Below are 23,015 nucleotides of genomic sequence, written 5' to 3' on the forward strand. Positions count from 1 at the left end.
TTAGCAGCCTCCTATGTTCCTATCCAGGCCTGCCTGTGTCCCATAGGGAGTGAGGTACAGGAGAGGCGCAGCTGTGGAAACAAATCGCCTGTCTGGAGCTGGGCCAACAGTGAGGAATGAAGGCCCCATACCCTTGTGGTCTCTCTCTCTTCTCCCTCCCACAGTCATGATGCACCATGTGCTTGGAGAGACACTCTCTCACACAATGTTATGGGAGCAGTGCAGCTACAGTATCAGGACCCTTAACTTCAATTAGCCAGGGCAGCGGTTCCCAAACTTTTTATAGTCCAGTACCCCTTCAAGCATTCAACCTCCAGCTGCATACCCCCTCTAGCACCAGGGTCAGCGCACTCTCAAATATAGTTTTTTTGCCATCATTGTAAGCCTGCCACACACACACTATACGATACATGTATTAAACATAAGAATGAGTGTGAGTTTTTGTCATAACACGGCTCATGGTAAGTGACAAAGAGTTCTTATTAGACCAGGGCACAAATAATAATATAATAATAATCAATAATTTTGCTTTATTTAACCATTTTACATAGAAAACCTTATTTGTTCATCGAAAATTGTGAATAACTCACCACAGATTAATGAGAAGGGTGTGCTTGAAAGGATGCACATAACTCTGCAATGTTGAGTTGTATTGGAGAGAGTCTCAGTCTTAAATCATTTTCCACACATAGTCTCTGTCTGTGTTTAGTTTTCATGCCAGTGAGGGCCAAGAATCCACTCTCACATAGGTGCATGGTTGCAAAGGGCATTAGTGTCTTAACAGCGCAATATGCCAGGGCAGGATACTCTGAGCGCAGCCCAATCCAGAAATCTGGCAGTGGCTTCTGATTAAATTACATTTTCACAGAACCGCTTGTTGCAATTTTGATGAGGCTCTCTTGTTCAGATATCGGTAAGTGGACTGGAGGCAGGGCATGAAAGTGATAACAAATCCAGTTGTTTGTGTCATCCGTTTCGGGAAAGTACCTGCGTAATTGCGCACCCAACTCACTCAGGTGCTTCGCTATATCACATCTGACATTGTCCGTAAGCTTGAGTTCATTTGCACACAAAAAATCATACAACGATGGAAAGACCTGTGTGTTGTCCTTGTTAATGCAGACAGAGAAGAGCTCCAACTTCTTAATCATAGCCTCACTTTTGTCCCGCACATTGAATATAGTTTCAGAGAGTCCCTGTAATCCTAGATTCAGATCATTCAGGCGAGGAAAAAACATCACCCAGATAGGCCAGTCATATGAGAAACTCGTCATCACGCAAGCGGTCAGACAAGTGAAAATTATGGTTAGTAAAGAAAACTTTAAACTCGTCTCTCAATTCAAAGAAACGTGTCAATACTTTGTCCCTTGATAACCAGTATGTTGTAAAAGAGTCACATGGTCGCTGCCCGTATCATTGCATAGTGCAGAAAATACACGAGAGTTCTGGGGCCTTGCTTTAACAAGGCCCCAGAAGTTAACCATTTTTACTGTAATGTCCAAAACGTCTTTCATGCTGTCAGGCATTCCCTTGGTAGCAAGAGCCTCTCGCTGGATGCTGCAGTGTACCCAAGTGGCGTCGGGAGCAACTGCTTGCACGCGCATTACCACTCCTCTATGTCTAGCTGTCATGGCTTTTGCGCCATCAGTACAGATACCAACATGAGCAGCAGCTATGTTTGGCTACATACGGACCGTCAGTGGAATTCCCGCGAGAGAGTAATGGTTAATGTGATTGGATGTTGATTATTTGACTAGGCTACCTGTATTTGACATTGTGTTGTTATTTCGCTGAACACTAGATGGTTTAATTTTTTTCTCCAGTGAAACAAGGCTACTCAGGCAAGAGAAAAACCTCACCCAAATGTATAGCCCTGTTGGAAAATATAAATGCACTGTTTTTAAATGTGAATCACGTTTTTATTTGGCGTACCCCCGACGGCATTGCACGTACCCCAATGAGGGTGGCAGTTGAAGGTGGTTGAGGATGAAGTCAAAGCAATTACTTAAAAGGTTGAGAATGTGTTTTTTCTCATATAACATGACAGTGTGACAGCACTGCAATGCACACATTGTAGCAACAAGGGTAATATGAGGAAATTCCACACAGACATATGAAGACATTTCACACATTTTAGCAACAAGGGTAATAGGAGGACATTTCACACATTGTAGCAAGAAGGGTAATATGAGGACGTTTCACACATTGTAGCAACAAGGGTAATATGAGGACATTGCACATGAATAGAGGCAGACATTTTTGCTGACCTTTTGACCTGACCAGGAAAAACAATGGTCTCTAGCAATAGACTGTAACGAGGGCCCAGTGTTTTTCCTGAACAGGTCACTCCTGGCTCCACACATTAACTACTGAAGACAATGATATTGTGACCAACGTCTCAGCGGAACTGTCTCTCTTCCTCTCTGTCTCTCCAGGTGCAAAAGCTTCCCAAACACATGCGGGAGGCCCAGATCTCCACCGAGCGCACCCACCTCATCGCCGACCCCATCAAGAAGCCCCGGCAACGCTATGTGCAGAAAGACGGCAAGTGCAATGTTCACCACGGTAACGTGCAGGAGACCTACCGTTACCTTAGCGACCTATTCACCACCCTGGTAGACCTGCGCTGGCGCTTCAGCCTCTTCATCTTCACTCTGGTGTACGTGGTCAACTGGCTGTTCTTCGGCCTGCTGTGGTACATCATCGCCCTGATCCGAGGGGACCTGTGGCACAGCGATGAGGAGGGCTGGACCCCCTGCGTTGAGAACCTCAACAGCTTCGTTTCAGCCTTCCTCTTCTCCATCGAGACGGAGACCACCATTGGCTATGGCTACCGCGTCATCACAGAGAAGTGCCCTGAGGGCATCATCCTGCTGCTGATCCAGGCCATCCTGGGCTCCATCGTCAATGCCATGATGGTGGGCTGCATGTTCGTGAAGATCTCCCAGCCCAAAAACCGCGCCGAGACGCTCATGTTCTCCCACAAGGCGGTGATCTCTGTGCGGGACAACAAGCTGTGTCTCATGTTCAGAGTCGGGGACCTGCGCAACTCCCACATTGTGGAGGCCTCCATCCGGGCCAAGCTGATCCGCTCACAGCAGACCAAGGAGGGGGAGTTCATCCCTCTCAACCAGACGGACATCAACATCGGCTTCGACACGGGAGACGACCGGCTCTTCCTGGTCTCCCCACTCATAATCTCCCACGAGATCAACGAGAAGAGCCCCTTCTGGGAGCTGTCCCAGGCACAGATGGATAAGGAGGAGTTTGAGATCGTGGTCATCCTGGAGGGCATGGTCGAAGCTACGGGTACGTCCTCTTGAACCAAGGCTAATAGGTCACCAGAGTATAGGGCACCAGGTTAGTGGTCACCTGAGTGAAGTTCACTAGTGTATTGGACCCCTAGCCCATAGACCCTTCATGTAGACCTGAAACAATTAGATAGTTATATAAGCAATATGGTAGTAGCGCCAACTTGTCTTCTGATTGGCTTGGTGGAATTGACCAATAATTTTGCATCTACACTGGTGCATAGGGGGTAGGGGACAGCTAGGTGTTGTTTCTGAATAGGGCCTTGGTCAGTTCCATTTCAACTCTTGTCTGTTCAGTAAATCCATTGTGGTTCTTCATATTCATTGATCATGTCATGTCTTTCATTCAACAAACCAGACAATTTCCAACCCATACAAACACAATTTCTAAAGGTACCATGTGGTTTGGATCTGCATATACAGTAATAAATATATTTACCAACTTGGGTAAATATGGCTGTTCTAGTTTCATAAGAGACCATTTAAAAAATAAAAAATATAGCTTTTTGAGAGCATAGGTTATTTCCTATTACCATGACCATCTTTGTAATTTTCCACAAAGACAAATGACCCAAAAAAGAACAGTGGGCAGGGTCTTTATTTGGAAGGTTGTTGCAGGTAGGCAAATGTTTCCACATCCATACTAAGGCCCGCATCTCCCCTATGTTGGTGCATCAGGGAGGCCTCTTTGAGATGTTTGTTTGTAAAAGGAAGGAGCGTTAGCCTCCCACGCTGGTCTGTGTTTAGGGAGAGGTGTTGCAGTAATGAAAGAAACCGCTCCAGGAGGGTTGCAGACAGTACTGCCCTGGCTAACGTATTCTCTTCTCTGGAATGTTACCACCAAAAACACAGAACCACCTTTTTATACACGTCTGTAAAAAAGCCAGGAAAGGGAGATTAAACCTTTTTTTTACATTTAAATTCAAACTGTAAAAAAAAATGTCCCTTGCCTAGTGAGTTGCATCCCAGAGACTTGAACTATTTGCATTCACGAGATCCCCAGCTAGCTTCCTGGTAGCCTTGGAAGTCTTTGTATTGATTATTGATTGAGGAAATCTGCTTATTTATCACAGTAGCAGAGGGAATGACGACACTTGTACAGCCCTGGCCACACTCCACTGCTAATTCCTTATTTGCTCCTAATATGTTCCTGTGGTGAATTAGTCCACTCAGGTAAACACTGTATGTGCAAGCCTAACGCATTGTGTATTGGCCTTTGTTCAAGGACAGATTATAATGCAGTAATCTAAATACAATGCATTCTACATGTCACTAGCTTACATTATTCCGTAGGGTCATGATTTTTCTTCTTCCTAGTGAATGTTTTTAAAAAGAAAGGAGAAACAAGACACTCTTCAAGTAATTACAATGCCTTTATTTGTATGGCATGTTCAATGGAACAAATATTTAAAAACTCATTTAAATGAAGCATTTCGGCAGCATGGCCTTCGTCAGGGTGTACAAAGATACAATGATGCAATTATTTATTTGTGCTCCTTGATGAAGCCTAGGCCAAAGGCAGGCAGATGGCGATATTGATTTGCTTCATCTTACAGTCCAAAGGGAATGTATGCAGCCTGCTATTCACTCGTATCCCCATGGACCGGTTCGTACATAAAACATTCTCCGTTCAGGCAGCAAAGACGTCAATTTCCTCCTTAACTCAATTTAATGGCGAGAAGGTGGAACAAAACGGGGAAAATATGCATACTTTCTTCATGAATCCCCTTTTTCCACCACCATACTGGAGTGGCTCAGCCAATCAGGTTGCAGCAGTCTGTTGTTTACCCTGAATACTGTATGCAATGTCAGGAAGTAGCATTAGCCACCTAGCATATTGGTGGGAAATTGTTTAGAATAGTCCGTTTGTAACTCCACTTACTAATTGTAGCGGTATAGTCTGTTTGTTTGAGTTGTTGGTTTGGGCTAGCTTATTGTTCCAGTCAGTAGCTAACTAGCACTCACTCACATGGCTGCAAGCGCCGTCATGAAAAGGGACATAAGAAAAGCTCTACAATATTAGGTTTTTCTAAGTACAGAGAACGCTCGAGAACAGGCAATGTTGAAAAGTAATATTTAGACCTGTTTTACTTTTCTTTAATGTAGTTTAATAATATTCTAAACAAGCAGACAACAAGAAAATTGTGTTTGAAAAAACAAACATTTTAGCTGTGAGGCAATTGGGTAACCTAGGTAACCACAGGTTGTTTTCCCCACAGGCGAACGGGTCCACGACGTTCTATCTAATACCGACTGGGACTACTGCACGTGCAGCAACTACCCTTCCTAAAAAAAAGAATTGGGATTAAAATAAGAGATATATATTGGTATGACACCAAGAGAAAACCAAAATACTATTTAGACACTATTCATATATACACATATTAATATTCCTATATGCAGTACAGTTAAATTAGATCTTTAGAAAGAGGAGAGGATCTGTGATACAAGATGTCTTTTTAATCTGTTTTTTTTTAACTAAGCTTGCTTTTTGCCTGAGTAACCTCTGGTGGCAGAGCATTACACAATAGCATGGCTCTATAAATAACTGGGTGACGCATTAAATCTGGTCAAAATCATTAATTTTGGTTTGGGTACCGTGAAGAAACCCATTGTGGGGTGTCTGGTGGGACATGTCTGTTTGAAGTGTATGTAGGTAGCCTGGCGGTTAAGAGGTTTGGGCCAGTATCTGAATAGTTAATGGTTTGAATCCCTGAGCTGACTAGGTAAAAAATGTGTCGATGTGCCCTTGAGCAAGGCACTTAACCCTAATTGCTCCTGTAAGTTGCTCTGGATAAGAGTGTCTACTAAATGACAAAAAATATATGTAAATAGATTATACAAGGAGGCTTAGGCATTTTTAACATACAAATATTTCTCAAAAAGAGAAGTAGTCAACCTTTCCTCAACCAGGAAAGATTATCATGCATGGTGTGTATGCAGTTAAGGTCAAGGCATTTTGAGCCAGCTGCAGCTTTGGTAGGTCTTTCTTTGTCGCACCTGACCATATTACCAGACAGTAATCAAGATGGACAAGACCAGAGCCTGAACAACTAGTACAGTTGATCTTTGTGTCAAAAACGCAGAACATCTTTTTATAACAGAAATATTTCTCCCCATCATGTAAATGCAGTTTAAATGCAGTGACTACAAGAAAAACACAGCAGCATAATTAGGAATATTTGAATCGGTGGACAGAGGATTTTCTGTCTGCGTTTTAACCTCCCCTGTTTTTAAAATACAGAAATCACCAACCACTAATTTGATCTGTCACTGCCTTTCATACATCTGAACATTTCTGCTCTATTTTTGGGGGGATTTATTTAATTTGTCTTTTCATACCACCAGTAGTCAACCATCACACTCACACTGTGCCTGATGCCTAGACACAGGCATTAAATCGCATCACTTTCCTCTTGACCAGTAAGAGCATGGCAGACTGGACCATGTCGTCATGGCAATCACTGATCATTGAGTAATTCTGACCCCTCCCCCACCATGTCATGATACTAAAGTTTGTTTTTAGCAATCACACGTTTTTCTCACAGGAATTAACAGAAGGACATCTCCTGACCTGGGAATTGTGGCCTTCAACCATTTTGCATTAAATGCTGTTAATCTGCAGGAGAGGAAATCAATGCTACGGGGGATATAGTCGGCTCTTGCTAATGACATTGATTTTGTGGACTTTGTGTAAATTGCAACTGTACTGCATCTGACGAATGGCCCAAGTGATCAGTCATCTTGGTATTGGCTATAAGCCAGAGAAAGCATAGGTCTACAACTCTTACTGTTGGATCGAAGCCCACAGTATCTAAATTGGGTAATGATGGCTCACTTTTTTTTTGCATTACTTAGAGTTAACAACCAGTGGATTTATTATAAGGTCAAAGACACCATTACAGTAACCCCATTGGTGCAGCAACTTTTGAATTGATGTCATTACAATGGTTTGTTAGCCTGCTCTGTTATGGCTAGATAGATTCTATATGGGGTACATCATCTGCTGCAGTGATAAATTACTCGGCTTGTACGGTAGTTAATGTGCTGTTGACAGACAGTAAGGATTTTCAGACTAATAGGGGAATCATTTGGATGGTTAGTGGGATCCATTCCTATAGCCAAGCAGATGATAAACAGCCACCAATGCAAAACACATCTCCATCTCTTGAAGTACAGTAAACTGCCCTTTTTGTGTACATTTTTTGCAGTGTGGACATTTATAGCCCTTCAGCAAGCATCTGATTGCATAAGCATAATCTCATTGACAAAAATAAAATCCGACATTTGCTGCTGCTGTCAACAGAGCCTGTCATATAAACACTCATACACACAGTCTATAAGGTATGAGCCGCCTGCAGATAGAATGCTAAAGCATTCTGAATTCTGACAGAGACAAGATATTAAGAGGTGATGAGGGATTGGAACAGTTTCAATTTCATGCTAATGACCTTACCACCCTGTAGATTGGACAAAAACACTGAGTCAGCAGCTTATATCACTGACAACTTTCATTTCTCTCTCGCCTTGAGCATTTCAGATAATTAGAAAACATTAATTAATGTCAAAGAATATTATGTCAATGTCTTTGTCATTGTAACAGATATAAAGAGAAGACATCAAATAGTCTTGTACGATACACTGATTATCATTCTCACAGCACATATATTATTAAAATGTCCATACACTATTTATTAGAACCTGCTTCAAATACAATATCACAAATTAACATCTTATGAGAGCCTCTACATTTAAAATTCAAGCCAAGCTAAGCTAATAACCATTTTAATCCTCCCTGACAAACTGAACAGAAAACACACGTCAGCAAGTATTGCAATGCACAAGAGAAAACAAGGTGTTTTGTGTCCCCATACAGCCTGCATTGTGTTACCAGCTGTCATCCAGTGTGTGTGTGTGTGTGTGTGTGTGTGTGTGTGTGTGTGTGTGTGTGTGTGTGTGTGTGTGTGTGTGTGTGTGTGTGTGTGTGTGTGTGTGTGTGTGTGTGTGTGTGTGTGTGTGTGTCACTGGCGTACCAGACACCCGGGGGGGGGGGGAGGGGGGGCAACGAGCTCTGTCGGTGAACAAATGCCGTTGCCTAAGGATAGGACAGCTCCAGTGCAATGAGTGGAGCGTACTCAGGTGTTCAAAAGTGCATATCAGACCAAGAGCCTAATGATTCTTAGTTAGTTCTTTATGAGTTTTAGTCTCTCAATCTCTCCACAGAAGTTACAGGGATGATAAAAACAGCTTGACTGCCGTAGCAACATCAGGGAAAATGGGCAGAAGAGAGCTTCAAATACAGCAGTTCTACAACATCTTTAATTGAGCCTCACATTCGCCTTAATTGCTGGTCTCAACATGCTACGGAAAGAGATTAACTGTATAGGAAGCTCTGGGGACAGGTTGTCTGGACATTGGACAGCCGATAAATTAGCAGATGCAAACAGATTATCATATTTAGCAGATAACAGTTCTTGAGGGCTTGAACAAAAAAAGCGGTTTGCGATTTCGTTCATACTGGTGAACCGGCATTTGAATTGTGTGGTTGCAATATCAACAGTCACTCAAAACATTTGCACACAAAAAAGCAGGACATCAGGAGACCAGGTGAGTCTCTCAAGTAGGATTTAATTTGATTTAATTTAATTTGCCTTGAATATTGCAGCCCATTTGTGTAGGCTAGGTATTCCCAAACTGGGGTAGGCGTACCTCCACAGTATGCGTACCCCAATGCCGTTGGGGGTACGCCAAATAAAAATGTGATTTATGTTTTTTTTTTTTAAATCTTCACATTTTCAAACAGTCCATTAATATTTTCCAATGGGGCTATACATTTTGGTGAGGTTAATTTCTCGCCTGACTAGCCTTGTTTCACTGACCCCCAAAAATTAAACCATCTAGTGTTCAGCGAAATAACAACACAATGTCAAATACAGGTAGCCTAGTCAAATAATTAACATCCAATTGCATCAACCGTTACTCCCTCACGGGAATTCCACTAACGGTCCGTATGTAGCCAAACGTAGTTGCTGCTTATTCCGTTTGCTCAAAAATTGATTAATTGTTAAATAAAGTAAGGCCCGCGTCCGTAGAGACACATACCAGCTCCACTGGTAGTATTGCTACTACCAGCAATACTACACCTGCACCTGTCGACAACACAAGTTGTACTGCTTCCACGAGCACATCCAATGCTAGCATCAGTAATTCTACATTTGTTGTTAGCCCAGCTAGCATTGACACTGACATTTGTGAATCTGATGCAGCCGAAGAGATACTGCCCCGTTATCCGGGAAAGCACCGAACAACAGACAGGGACGTTGGACCATCGAAGAGGTGCAAATATGATGAGAACTACATTGATTTGGGGTTCACTTATATTGGGAGTAGTGCCACTCCTCAACCCCAGTGTGCTATATGTGCAAAAGTACTATCTCACAACTCAATGAAACCTTCACCTTTGTGCAGACATATAGAAACAAAACATGTCAATTTGAAAAATAAGCCACAGGACTTTTTTGAGCAAGAATTAAGATGACTTTTCAGTAGGAAGACGTGCAGCAGATACCATTAATAAGAAGGGGCTAGAAGTGTCTTATATGGTGAGCTACCGAGTGGCTAGGACAGGCAAGCCCAAACTATTGTGGAGGACTTCATTCTTCCTGCTGCTGCAGATATGGCTGGGACAATGCTGGGGGAAAAGGCCCAAAAAACTATACAGACAAGGACTTCATTAAATAACATTGTTTCACAACGCATCAGTGACATGGCAGTAGATGTTTTGAAACAATTACTGCTATGCATACAAGCCAGTGAATTCTGTGCGTTACAGCTGGATGAGTCAACAGACGTGGCGGGCCTGGCACAGCTCCTGGTATATGTCCGTTACGTTCATTGGGGGTAAAATAAGGAAGACATCCTTTTCTGCAAACCATTGGAAACCAGGACAACAGGAGAGGGTAATTTTAAAGCACTGAACTGCTTTGTGACATCAAATGGACTTTGGTGGTCAAGATGTGTTGCTATCTGTACTGATGGCGCAAAAGCCATGACAGGGAGACATAGTGGAGCGGTAACACACGTGCAAGCATTTCTCCCGACGCCACTTGGGTACACTGCAACATCCACCGAGAGGCTCTTGCAGCCAAGGGAATGCCTGACAACACACAGGTCTTTCCATCATTGTATGATTTTTTGTGTGAAAATGAACTCAAGCCTACAGACAATGTCAAATGTGATACAGCGAAGCACCTGAGTGAGTTGGGTGCGCAATTACGCAGGTACTTTCCCAAAACAGATGACACAAACAACTGAATTCGTTATCCCTTTCATGCCCTGCCTCCAGCACACTTACCGATATCTGAACAAGAGAGCCTCATCGGAATTGCAACAAGCGGTTCTGTAGAAATGTAATTTAATCAGAAGCCACTGCCAGATTTCTGGATTGGGCTGCGCTCAGAGTATCCTGCCTTGGCAAGACACTGATGCCCTTTGCAACCACGTACCTACACTACCGTTCAAAAGTTTGGGGTCACTTAGAAATGTCCTTGTTTTTGAAAGAAAACTCTTTTTTTGTCCATTATAACATCAAATTGATCAGAAATACAGTGTAGACATTGTTCATGTTGTAAATGACTATTGTTGCTGGAAACGGCTGATTTTTTTATGGAATACTTTTTTGCCCCACTGTATCTATATAGGCATACAGAGGCCCATCATCAGCAACTATCACTCCTGTGTTCCAACGGCACGTTGTGTTAGCTAATCCAAGTTTATAATTTTAAAAGGCTAAATGATCATTAGAAAACCCTTTTGCAATTATGTTAGCACAGCTGAAAACTGTTGTGTCGATTAAAGAAGCAATAAAACTGGCCTTCTTTAGACTAGTTGAGTATCTGGAGCATCAGCATTTGTGGGTTCGCTTACAGGCTCAAAATGCCAGAAACAAATAACTTTCTTCTGAAACTCATCAATTTATTCTTGTTCTGAGAAATGAAGGCTATTCCATGTGAGAAATTGCCAGGAAACTGAAGATCTCGTACAATGCTGTGTACTACTCCCTTCACAGAACAGCGCAAACTGGAATTAACCAGAATAGAAAGAGGAGTGGGAGGCCCCGGTGCACAACTGAGCAAGAGGACAAGTACATTAGAGTGTCTAGTTTGAGAAACAAGTCCTCAACTGGCAGCTTCATTAAATGGTACCTGCAAAACACCAGTTTCAACATCAACAGTGAAGAGGCAACTCTGGGATGTGAGAGGGGATTCTTGGCCATCACTGGCATGAAAACTAAACACAGGTACAGACTGTGTGTACAAATTATTTAAGACTGAGACTCTCTCCAATACAACCCAACATTGCCGAGTTATGTGCATTCTTTCAAGCACACCCTTCTCATTAATCTGTGGTGAATTTTTCACCATTTTTTATGAACAAATAAGGTTTTATATGTAAGATGGTTAAATAAAGAGCAAAATTATTGATTATTATTATTATATTATTATTTGTGCCCTGGTCCTATAAGAGCTCTTTGTCACTTCCCACGAGCCGGGTTGTGACAAAAACTCACACTCATTCTTATGTTATTAAATGTATCGTATAGTGTATGTGTGGCGGGCTTACAATGATGGCAAAAAACAATATTTGAGAGTGCGCTGACCCTGGTGCTAGAGGGGGTATGCAGCTGAATGTTTGTAGGGGTACGGGACTATAAAATGTTTGGGAACCACTGGTGTAGGCTATAAGCCAGACAAAACTCACTGAGTTCAACAGTAAATAGTGGCTGAATTTATACTTAAGCCGACTACTTTTTTCCACATTGTTAGGCTATTTGATGTGTAATTTTCATAAAAAGTTTATAAATAGCAGCTAATTACGATATATAGATATAGATAGTACACTGCATAATGAAACAACCCCTTCTAAGCTAGGGTTTTGAGGATGGACTGACTGTATTCTTTGGCATTAAAAGACTTTGCGGGGGTCCAGAGAAACTGTGTTACCAAGTGGTGTGTGTGCGGGCATGCGTACATGCGTATGAGCCTTCCATTGTGTCAGCTGAACTCACTGTCAGGCAGCACACACACAGCTCTCTAGATAGAAATAGCCAGAGGAACCCTGATGTTGAGGTGCTGGCTGGTGTTTTTAAGGGGCCAGAAACACATTCCAGTGTTCTATTGACTCTCAGGCTTAAGATGGATCAAGGTCCAGTATGTGAGTGAATAGGCTCTGTTGTGCTGCTGCTGGATGCTAAATGAATGATGCAGAGAGGTGACATCCCTCTCCCACACATGCCTCTTCAAGTTTGATGGCCCTGAGAAGTGACTCTGGATGGGAATGGAGGGGAGGGTTGGGTAGAGACCACCGTGGCGTAGTGTTATAAAAGCCCATGGATTATTCCAATCCCAACTCTGAGAAGAGCTGTAGAGAAATTGTGGTGAACAACATGCTACATAGCCTCGCAAACGTTTTCATCCCCCTTTGCGTTTTTCCTATTTTGTTGCATTACAACCTGTAATTTAAATGGATTTTTATTTGGATTTCATGTAATGGACATACACAAAATAATCCAAATTGGTGAAGTGAAATTTAAAAAACAACTTGTTTCAAAAAATTCTAAAAAATAAAAACTGAAAAGTGGTGCGTGCATGTATTCACCCCCTTTGCTACGAAGCCCCTACATAAGATCTGGTGCAACCAATTACCTTCAGAAGTCACATAATTAGTTAAATAAAGTCCACCTGTGTGCAATCTAAGGGTCACATGATCTGTCACATGATCTCAGTATATATACACCTGTTCTGAAAGGCCCCAGAGTATGCAACACCCCTAAGCAAGGGGTACCACCAAGCAAGTGGCACCATGAAGACCAAGGAGCTCTCCAAACAGATCAGGGACAAAGATGTGGAGAAGTACAGATCAGGGTTGGGTTATAAAAAAAAATGTCAGAAACTCTGAACATCCCACTGAGCACCATTAAATCCATTATTAAAAAGTGGAAAGAATATAGCACCACAACAAACCTGCCAAGAGAGTGCCGCCCACCAAAATTCACGGACCAGGCATGGGGGGAATTAATCAGAGAGGCAACAAAGAGACCAAAGATAACCCTGAACGAGCTGCAATGCTCCACAGTGGAGATTTGAATATCTGTCCATATGACCACTTTAAGCCGTACATGCCACAGAGCTGGGCTTTACGGAAGAGTGGCCAAAAAAAGTCATTCCTTAAAGAAAACAATAAGCAAACACATTTGGTTTTCACCAAAAGGCATGTGCGAGACTCCCCAAACATATGGAAGAAGGTACTCAGGTCAGATGAGACTAAAAGGGAGCTTTATGGCCATCAAGGAAAACGCTATGTCTGGCGCAAACTCAACACCTCTCATCACCCTGAGAATACCGTCCCCACAGTGAAGCATGGTGGTGGCAGTATCATGCTGTGGGGATGTTTTTCATCGGCAGGGACTGGGAAACTGGTCAGAATTGAAGGAAGGAATGATTGATGGCACTAAATACAGGGCAATTCTTGAGGGAAACCTGTTTCAGTCTTCCAGAGTTTTGAGACTGGGACGGAGGTTCAACTTCCAGCAGGACAATGACCCTAAGCATGCATACTGCTAAAGCAACACTTGAGTGGTTTAAGGGGAAACATTTAAATGTCTTGGAATGGCCTAGTCAAAGCCCAGACCTCAATCCAATTGAGAATATGTGATATCGACTTAAAGATTGCTGTACACCAGCAGAACCCATCCAACTTGAAGGAGCTGGAGCAGTTTTGCCTTGAAGAATGTGCAAATAGTTATGAACGCTCAAGTTTTCAGTTTTTTTGTCTCATTTCTTGTTTGTTTCACAATAAAAAAATATTTAGCATCTTCACAGTGGTAGGCATGTTGTGTAAATCAAATGATACAACCCCCCCAAAAATCTATTTCAATTCCAGGTTGTAAGGCAACAAAATAGGAAAAATGCCTAGGGGGGTGAATACTTTCGTAAACCACTGTATAAGCACTGGTTTACTTTTTGTGTTTTAGTAGCTTTTGGAGTTACTACGCCCAAAGACCCTAGTCATAAAATAACTTCCTGCAATGTTTCTTGTTGCCTATATGCACTGCTGTTGTTTCTAATGTTCTCAGAAGAGTTGGGGATGAGACAGTTTCACCTTATTTATAGACCAAATATTCCTGTTTTATTCCATTTTCGGACATTTTTGTTGTTGTGTAAACGCTGAAATCTATATAAAGATGTCCTTGGGTATGCATCCCTTTAAATGAGAGAATAAACTTAGTCCTATGTATAATGAAAGGGAAGGAGGGTAGGGAGAGAGATAAATACATTTTGTCTGTTTACTGAACATTCTTCTCCAATATACCTCTTGCTCACTGTGTGATTTCAAAGAAGAGTGTGTCAAACTGAAAATAGAATGACTAACTGATTCATGAATGTGTTAAATATAGTATCTTGTTTTGTATTATGTAACAACATGTAACATTTGCATGTTAATCTAACCACATGTACTGTAGGTTACTTGTGTAGCCTGAATACATTTGCATAATGCACACCGAGCCCACATGTAATTCATATGTTAATATATGAATATATGAATATATATATATTCATATGTTAACCTAGATGTTGGAATTGTATAGAAAACGCTATTGTACATTATAAAGTGGATTTATTGCTTAATTTGAAACATGAACAAACACTGGTTACAGTCAACCAACCAGGTCTCAGAGTATTTCGTATTATTCTGTCTGTAAGTCCGAGATATCCATTTAGTATAGTTACTTTTGGGTGGTATGTATTAATTTGTGGCTGTCCATCACCCATTTCAAATTATATTTTACAATTCATATTATATGTTACGAATTTATTAAACATATAATATGTTACGAATTTAATAAACGTGCAATATGTTACGATTTTGCAAAACGTACGTTATGTTAAGCATTCTAGCTAGGTGGCTAGGTTGCTAACATTAACAACCTTTGAGTTGCTAGACATTCGTGTAGTACGCCCACCCATCCACCACGACCAACCACCCTGCTTTTCTTTTTGTCTTAAGTAGCCATCTGTCTTATGTAACCATACCAAATGTGACATATCATATTAATTTGGTGTACCAGATTTGTACTAATTTGGTATCCCGGTTTATGTTTACTATGTTACGTCTAGTCTATGAGACCAGGCTGAGTCAACAGGATCATACCACATCTTTCTCTCTCTTCTCATATAATAGATAGTGTTGTGTCTTCTTCCCACCCAGAGTAATGGATTTACTATGCCCTGATGTAATCACAGCAGGAGAGTAGCAGGCTGCTGTAGATGCTGTTATTTAGCTCTAGATCACAGCAGATAGGTGGATCTTTGTTTTCCCCAACAGACCAAGAGATATTTATTCAGTGATTCACCAATATTTTTTTTCCCTATGCCAGTTACCTAAATAAGCAGTTGGCTTATCAGATCAATTGATTGTGTATCAAGGACGCTGTGTGCTGTCAATTACAATGAGAACCCTCCAGTATTCTGCCCTCGCAAGCAAAAGAGCAGCTAATTGACTGGAACTGAGAAGAATGCCTTTAAAGTGTTTTTATTGTCAAACCAAATTAGTTGTTGGTAGATCACTGTAAATGTGGTAATTTGTTGTCTTACTAACAGATTATCTTTTATTCATATTGACCTTGACCTCTGACATGACCTTTGACCCTAAATGGTAGTTCCTGCCTTCTTGCTTGGTACACCTACTGGAATACGTTTCCATGACCATTTATTATTGCAAACTTGTGTTCATAGATTTATTTATATGTGGTTGTCAGTTTCATATAGTTTGATACTTATATTAGCAAAGAACAATCAGTAACACCAAGGTAAACCGTAGACACTGCAGCCCAAAGCTAAAAGATAAAAGTTATTAACTGAGGTTAGTGATGGCAGTTACTGTTTTTTTCCTTGGTTTCACTGTAACTTTTTTGCAGCTACTGCAAACATTACCTCCCATTTTCTCTAAAACACAAAACAATGGAGGCAGGATATACTGTACGTCCACATGATAAAGCAGGTATTAAATGTCATTAACACATTTTTTACCAAATGTGCAGTTACTGCCCTTTTGCTTGCTAGGGCAGTATAGTCTACATACTCAATGTGGATAGATATTCCCCATCTATTTTGTTGGACACTACAGTGAGGGCTGTATGGTTAGTGAGATCTAACTTATAATACTTTGTAGAGCACACTTTGGATTCATATCAGGTTATGAGACAGAGGATCCAGAGGCATGGACATTGGTGTAGACACACAGAGAATCCCAGGTGGAGTACATCTTCTTGGACCTCTCAGTCCTGATGCTCCTCATACCTTATTCTCACTGATCCTCTCTGACCTCAGACTGTTATTGACTCGAGTTGAGCCTTCTTTGTGAATAATTTACTATTCCTCCCTCCTTCTGGCTCTCATTTTGTGTGTGTGTGTGTGTGAGCATGTGTGCGTGCCTGTGTGTTAACAGGGATGACCTGCCAGGCCCGGAGCTCTTATCTGGACAAAGAGGTGTTGTGGGGCTGGCGTTTCACCCCAGTCCTGTCTCTAGAGAAGGGCTTCTACGAGGTGGACTACAACAGCTTCCACGACATCTACGAGACCAACACGCCGTCATGCAGCGCTAAAGAGCTAGCCGCTACGGTACGAGAGGGCCAGCTGCTCCCCACGCTCTCTCTGCTGACGCCCGAGCTCCCCAAACCCTACACCCTGGAGCCCATGTCCACCCACAACCCTCTCTCCAAAGAGGTGGACAAGGGGGAGGAGGGGGAGAGGGGGGAGATCAACGGCTCAGCTGCAGCTCTGAAAGACCAGCCCGGACTGGACTGACTACTTCAGATAAGCCAAACCAGAGACAAAGTTACTAAAGACTATGCTTAATTTAGTCAATGGCCAGCTTGTTCCATTGCATTGCTTGGAGATCAAAGATCCCCCCTCCCCATGCAATACTTCTCTAGAGTGTCAGTCTATAGTATATATTTGTTTTGTAGACACAAATACACACAAACACAGACACACACACACACTTACTCCAGATTGGTCGTATTGTCTTTATGTATTTGAGGCGACCACATATTTCCATTACACTAGTAATAGCTCAAGTGATATACTGTAACCTGAAGTGGAACATGTAGCCATGATGAGTGAATATCACATCTTACAAATGATCCAATATCCTCATTTTAGAGGTTGTTGATTCTGCTGATCGCGTATTGATTCCATCTCTTGGCTAATATCTCCCCATGTTGCTCCCTGCTGCTCCTAACACAATAACAGAATATGTGCGGACCAGATCATTATCTTCAATCCCATCACGCTTTGTTATTACTCCACTACGGAAACTCCTAATTGAAGGCAATATGTACGCAGCCGCGCTTTAACCCTCCTTCATTCCTGTAGACAGGAAGTGGAGCTCAGCTCAGTTCAGCTCGCAGCTATAGATCAAGCTGTCTCTTTGTATTGGGTTCGATCATCTCCGTTTCGCATTTTGTCCAATCACCCTTGTGTTTCCACTGTCATGCTTAATCGCATTACGTGTGAGGAATATACTAGAGCAAAACACAGGGCCCAGAGAGTTCCTCAGTATTGGAACCAGAGGAACGGGCAGTACCTCATTTTGATACTCATGATACATAAGCACAAGTCCTGTGACCCTGATATGCCCCCCTTTCCTCCATCCCTGTCCCCCCTCCTGCCCCTGACTGGTGCATATTTTAGTGCATGGTGTTGTGTATAGGCTTCTGATGATACAAGCAGGTTAATAATGATGTCTACGCTCATGAGTGTTTCTTACCTGCACTGTGACATAATACAAGCTTTTAGTGCTATTCTTCTTCTTTAACCTTTGGTTAGTTCTCTTTAAATAAAAAAAACAATAAAATTGTATTATTTGAGGTCCAGATTCAGTTCTAATCTACCCGTAGTCCTGGTCTGGACTCAGCCTGCTCCTGTTGTCTCTGCTTGAGAGAGTGTTTGACCCTGTTACTTGTCACATTTTCTACAGTTGTATTTTGAGGATGTTTGTGACAGAGCTTGCATGATAATGAACTGTCCCCTCGACATAACAAGTTTAATACACTGCTAATAATACAGGGTATTTTCTAGGCATGCAAACTGCAATTAACATTTTCTACAGATATTGACAACCAATACATTGATGATAGCTAAAATGACAAATCTCTTAAACGTTAACCCTTCTCCCCCCTTCTATAACATTTATTTGCATTTTTCTGGACACTTGTCCCATCAATGTATTTTATTTCGCTGTGACATTGTAGCATAATATTTATTCCATTTACATAAAGATCCTTTATCATTAGAGAAAAAGAACTGCTCCCATAGCTGGAATGTCATCTGTTTTCTGTGTGTTCTCATGGGAATAAACCTAATATGGCCAAAAGCACATTACAGTATGTTTCTGTTAGAGAACCGTGTGTGTGTGTTTGTGTGCTTGTGTGCATGTTTATGTGGGTATCTGTGTCCGCCTGTCCGTGCACACATGTATGTGTGCGTTTGTTAGTGTGTTAATTAAGTCCTTTGTAAGTATGTGTGGTTAGGAGTTATTCCCCTCACAGCGAGAGAGAGAGCTATGGTGGCTTGCGAAAGTATTTACCCCATTGGCATTTTTCCTATTTTGTTGCCTTACAACCTGGAATTAAAATAGATGTTTTGGGGGGTTTGTATCATTTGATTTACACAACATGCCTACCACTTCCAAGATGCAAAATATTTTTTTATTGTGAAACAAACAAGAAATAAGACAAAAAAACTGAAATCTTGAGCGTGCATAACTATTCACAAAGCCAATACTTTGTAGAGCCACCTTATGCAGAAATTACAGCTGCAAGTCTCTTGGGGTATGTCTCTATAAGCTTGGCACATCTAGCCACTGGGATTTTTGCTCATTCTTCAAGGCAAAACTTCTCCATCTCCTTCAAGTTGGATGGGTTCCGCTGGTGTACAGCAATCTTTAAGTCATACCACAGATTCTCAATTGGATTGAGGTCTGGGCTTTGACTAGGCCATTCCAAGACATTTAAAGGTGTCCTCTTAAACCACTAAAGTGTTGCTTTAGCAGTATGCTTAGGGGTCATTGTCCTGCTGGAAGGTGAACCTCTGTCCCAGTCTCAAATCTCTGGAAGACTGAAACAGGTTTCCCTCAAGAATTGCCCTGTATTTAGCGCCATCCATCATTCCTTCAATTCTGACCAGTTTCTCAGTCCCTGCCAATGAAAAACATACCCACAGCATGATGCTGCCACCACCATGCTTCACTGTGGGGATGTTATTCTCTGGGTGATGAGAGGTGTTGAGTTTGCGCCAGACATAGCGTTTTCCTTAATGGCTAAAAAGCTACATTTTTGTCTCATCTGACCTGAGTACCTTCTTCCATATGTGTGGGGAGTCTCCCACATGCTTTTTCTTTAAGCAATGGCTTTTTTTCTGGCCACTCTTCTGTAAAGCCCAGCTCTGTGGAATGTACGGCTTAAAGTGGTCCTATGGACAGATTCTCCAATCTCCGCTGTGGAGCTTTGCAGTTCCTTCAGGGTTATCTTTGGTCTCTTTGTTGCCTCTCTGATTAATAACCTCCTTGCCTGGTCCGTGAGTTTTGGTGGGCGGCCCTCTCTTGGCAGGTTTGTTGTGGTGGAATATTCTTTCCATTTTTTTATAATGGATTTAATAGTGCTCCATGGGATGTTCAAAGTTTAGAAAAAAAATATATAACTCAACCCTGATCTGTACTTCTTCACAACTTTGTCGCTGACCTGTTTAGAGTGGCTCCTTGGTCTTCATGGTGCCACTTGCTTGGTGGTACCCCTTGATTAGTGGTGTTGCATACTCTGGGGCCTTTCAGAACAGGTATATACTGAGATCATGTGACACTTAGATTGCACACAAGTGGACTTTATTTAACTAATTATGTGACTTCTGAAGGTAATTGGTTGCACCAGATCTTATTTAGGGGCTTCATAGCAAAGGGGGTGAATACATATGCATGCACCACTTTTCAGTTTTTTATTATTTTTAATTTTTTTAAACAAGTTATTTTTTTCATTTCATTTCACCAATTTTGATTATTTTGTGTATGTCCATTACATGAAATCCAAATAAAAATCTATTTAAATGACAGGTTGTAATGCAACAAAATTGGGTAAACACCAAGAGGGATGAAAACTTTTGCAAGGCACTGTAGTGGAAATGAAAGTACTGCTTGAGCAAGCCTTGGTTTCACCCAAGGCTCTGCAAAACAGTTGTGACTTTTACACATGCTACCTGACAACTGGATTAGAGGTGCATCGAATAATGAGAAACAGACTTAAGCACCTATTTGGCACACCACATTGGTGTGGAACAATCTCATCTTGCACAGAAGCTCTGGGCACAAACACACTGCTCAGTACAGGCAGCTGGTAGGAAATAATGATACAAACAAGAAATAGAGATCCAAGGCTATGTATGAATTTAGCACCATCTGTACTGTACATACAGCTTGTATTGAACCACAATTCCTTGGATGACTACCAAGAACTGTGTGGGTGATACAGTTTTCTTGTGCTCATCGGTATTGACCAAAAACATAATGTCATAGGTTACCAGGGAAAGGAGCAAAATCCTAGCTATATGATTCCCAGCTTATTCACTGTTGCCTATCCAAATGATTTATGATTGAGTAAGAATCCCTGGTAACAGAAATAGCTATACTCACCACCCAGCAGCAAAACACCATCTCTGAGTCAGCTTCCTCAGTGTATTAGAAGATTCGTAAGGAAATTCATTTGGATGTGGTTCCCCATGAAACAGCCTGCCAAACGATTATGAAGATGTCACAGCTATTAACCGGGAACAGAGAAATAACCCGCCACAAAAGTCACTGCCATAATCCCATTTCTGCTTGGGTTCAAAACAAAGGCTAGCACAATCAGATCCAGCTACCAGCAATAGCAAACATCCGCACAGAGAATTTTTTGGCGCGTCGGAGCCGTCAAATTTGTGAGCTATTGCAATCATTGTCATGAAGCAACATCCGTCCCACTGGTGTTAGATGTTCAGAAGGAGAAAGTGTAGGCTACATAGAACAATAATGATAATAATGAGGGTTTTTATCATCATACTGGAGGTGTAGATTACATCTCATATTCCAGTGTTCAAACTTGGAAACAAGGCTGCATGGGATTTCTCATAACGCGACTCCGTGCAGCCAATGGCAATTTCCACTTTAAATACAATGACAGGAGCCTCTTGTGGATTTTACAGCTGTAACGCAGTTCCACCTCAGACACCGCCAAAACAACCATTATGCGGATCGACCTATTTAACTAGGCAAATCAGTTAAGAACAAATTCTTATTTTCAATGACTGCCTAGGAACAGTGGGTTAACTGCCTTGTTCAGGGGTAGAAAGACCGATATTTACCTTGTCAGCTCAAGGACTCGATCTTGCAACCTTTCGATTACAAGTCCAACGCTCTAACCTCCAGGCTACCTGCCGCCTCAAAGTGTGGGTTTGAGTTTGGAAAAATGCAGTTGTGGTTGAGACTTGGGTGCCATAGAAATACGTGACAATTCATTTCCAAGGCCGTTCATGGATTGAGGTTTTTAATAAATCAGAACCTTGAACTTCAAATATCTGCTGGGCTCCAACATGACTTTAAATAACCTGAAATGATGACAGAAACAAAGGTTTTGTGAAATTATGAATTACTATTTATATGAAACTGCGTATGTGTGTGTGTTTGTGTGTTTGCGTGTGTGCGTGTGCGCATGTTTTCCTACATTTTCAGAATGTCCTGACAAGGTCGGAAAACAAAAATAATTTAGGGTTTGGGGTTAAGGTTAGGGTTAGGTTTAGGGGTTTGGGGTTAAGGTTAAGATGAAGGAAAATAGGATTTTGAATTGGAATTCATTTTTACTCCCCAAAAAGTCCTGAAAATTAATGAGTGTTCGTCAAATCAAATCAAATCACGTTTTGTTGGTCACATACACATGGTTGGCAGATGTTATTGCGAGTGTAGAGAAATGCTTATGCTTCTAGATCCGACAGTGCAGCAGTATCTAACAGGCAATATCTAACAATTCCACAACAAAACCTAATATCTAACACATTCCACAACAAAACCTAATACACACAATCTAGTAAAGGAATGGGATGAGAATATATAAGTATAAAATATATGGATGAGCAGTGACAGAGCAGCTAAAATGCAATAGATAGTAAAGAATAGATAGCGAAGGATACAGTATATACATATGAGATGAGTAATGCGAGATATGTAAACATTCTTAAAGTAGCATTATTAAAGTGACTTGTGTTCCATGTATAAAGTGGCCAATGATATCAAGTCTGTAGGTAGGCAGCCGCCTCTCTGTGCTAGTGATGGCTGTTTAACAATCTGATGGTCTTGAGATAGAAGCTGTTTTTCAATCTCTCTGTCCCAGCTCTGATGCACCTGTACTGACCTCGCCTTCTGGATGGAAGTAGGGTGAACAGGCAGTGGCTCGGGTGGTTATTGTCCTTGATTATCTTTTTTGCCTTCCTGTGACATCGGGTGTTGTAGGTGTCCTGGAGGGCAGGTAGTTTGCCCTCGGTGATGCGTTGTGCAGACCGCACCACCCTCTGGAGAGTCCTGTGGTAGTGGGCAGTGCAGTTGCCATACCAGGCGGTGATACAG

General features: G+C 41.7%; 1 protein-coding gene across 1 annotated transcript in view; it reads left to right on the forward strand.

Annotated features, from left to right (window-relative positions):
- The window catches only part of LOC115163541 (G protein-activated inward rectifier potassium channel 4-like), a 33,408-nt gene extending 14,657 nt beyond the window's left edge, over positions 1-18,751 (forward strand). Inside the window, exons 3-4 of the mRNA XM_029715531.1 lie at positions 2,436-3,309; positions 16,818-18,751. Coding sequence (XP_029571391.1) covers positions 2,436-3,309; positions 16,818-17,176 — 1,233 coding nt within the window. The 3' untranslated portion in view covers positions 17,177-18,751. The remainder of the gene's footprint in view (positions 1-2,435; positions 3,310-16,817) is intronic.
- Positions 18,752-23,015: the final 4,264 nt, after the last annotated feature.

The sequence above is a fragment of the Salmo trutta genome, chromosome 26 (assembly GCF_901001165.1).
Source record: "Salmo trutta chromosome 26, fSalTru1.1, whole genome shotgun sequence".
In the NCBI taxonomy this organism is placed as follows: domain Eukaryota; kingdom Metazoa; phylum Chordata; class Actinopteri; order Salmoniformes; family Salmonidae; genus Salmo; species Salmo trutta.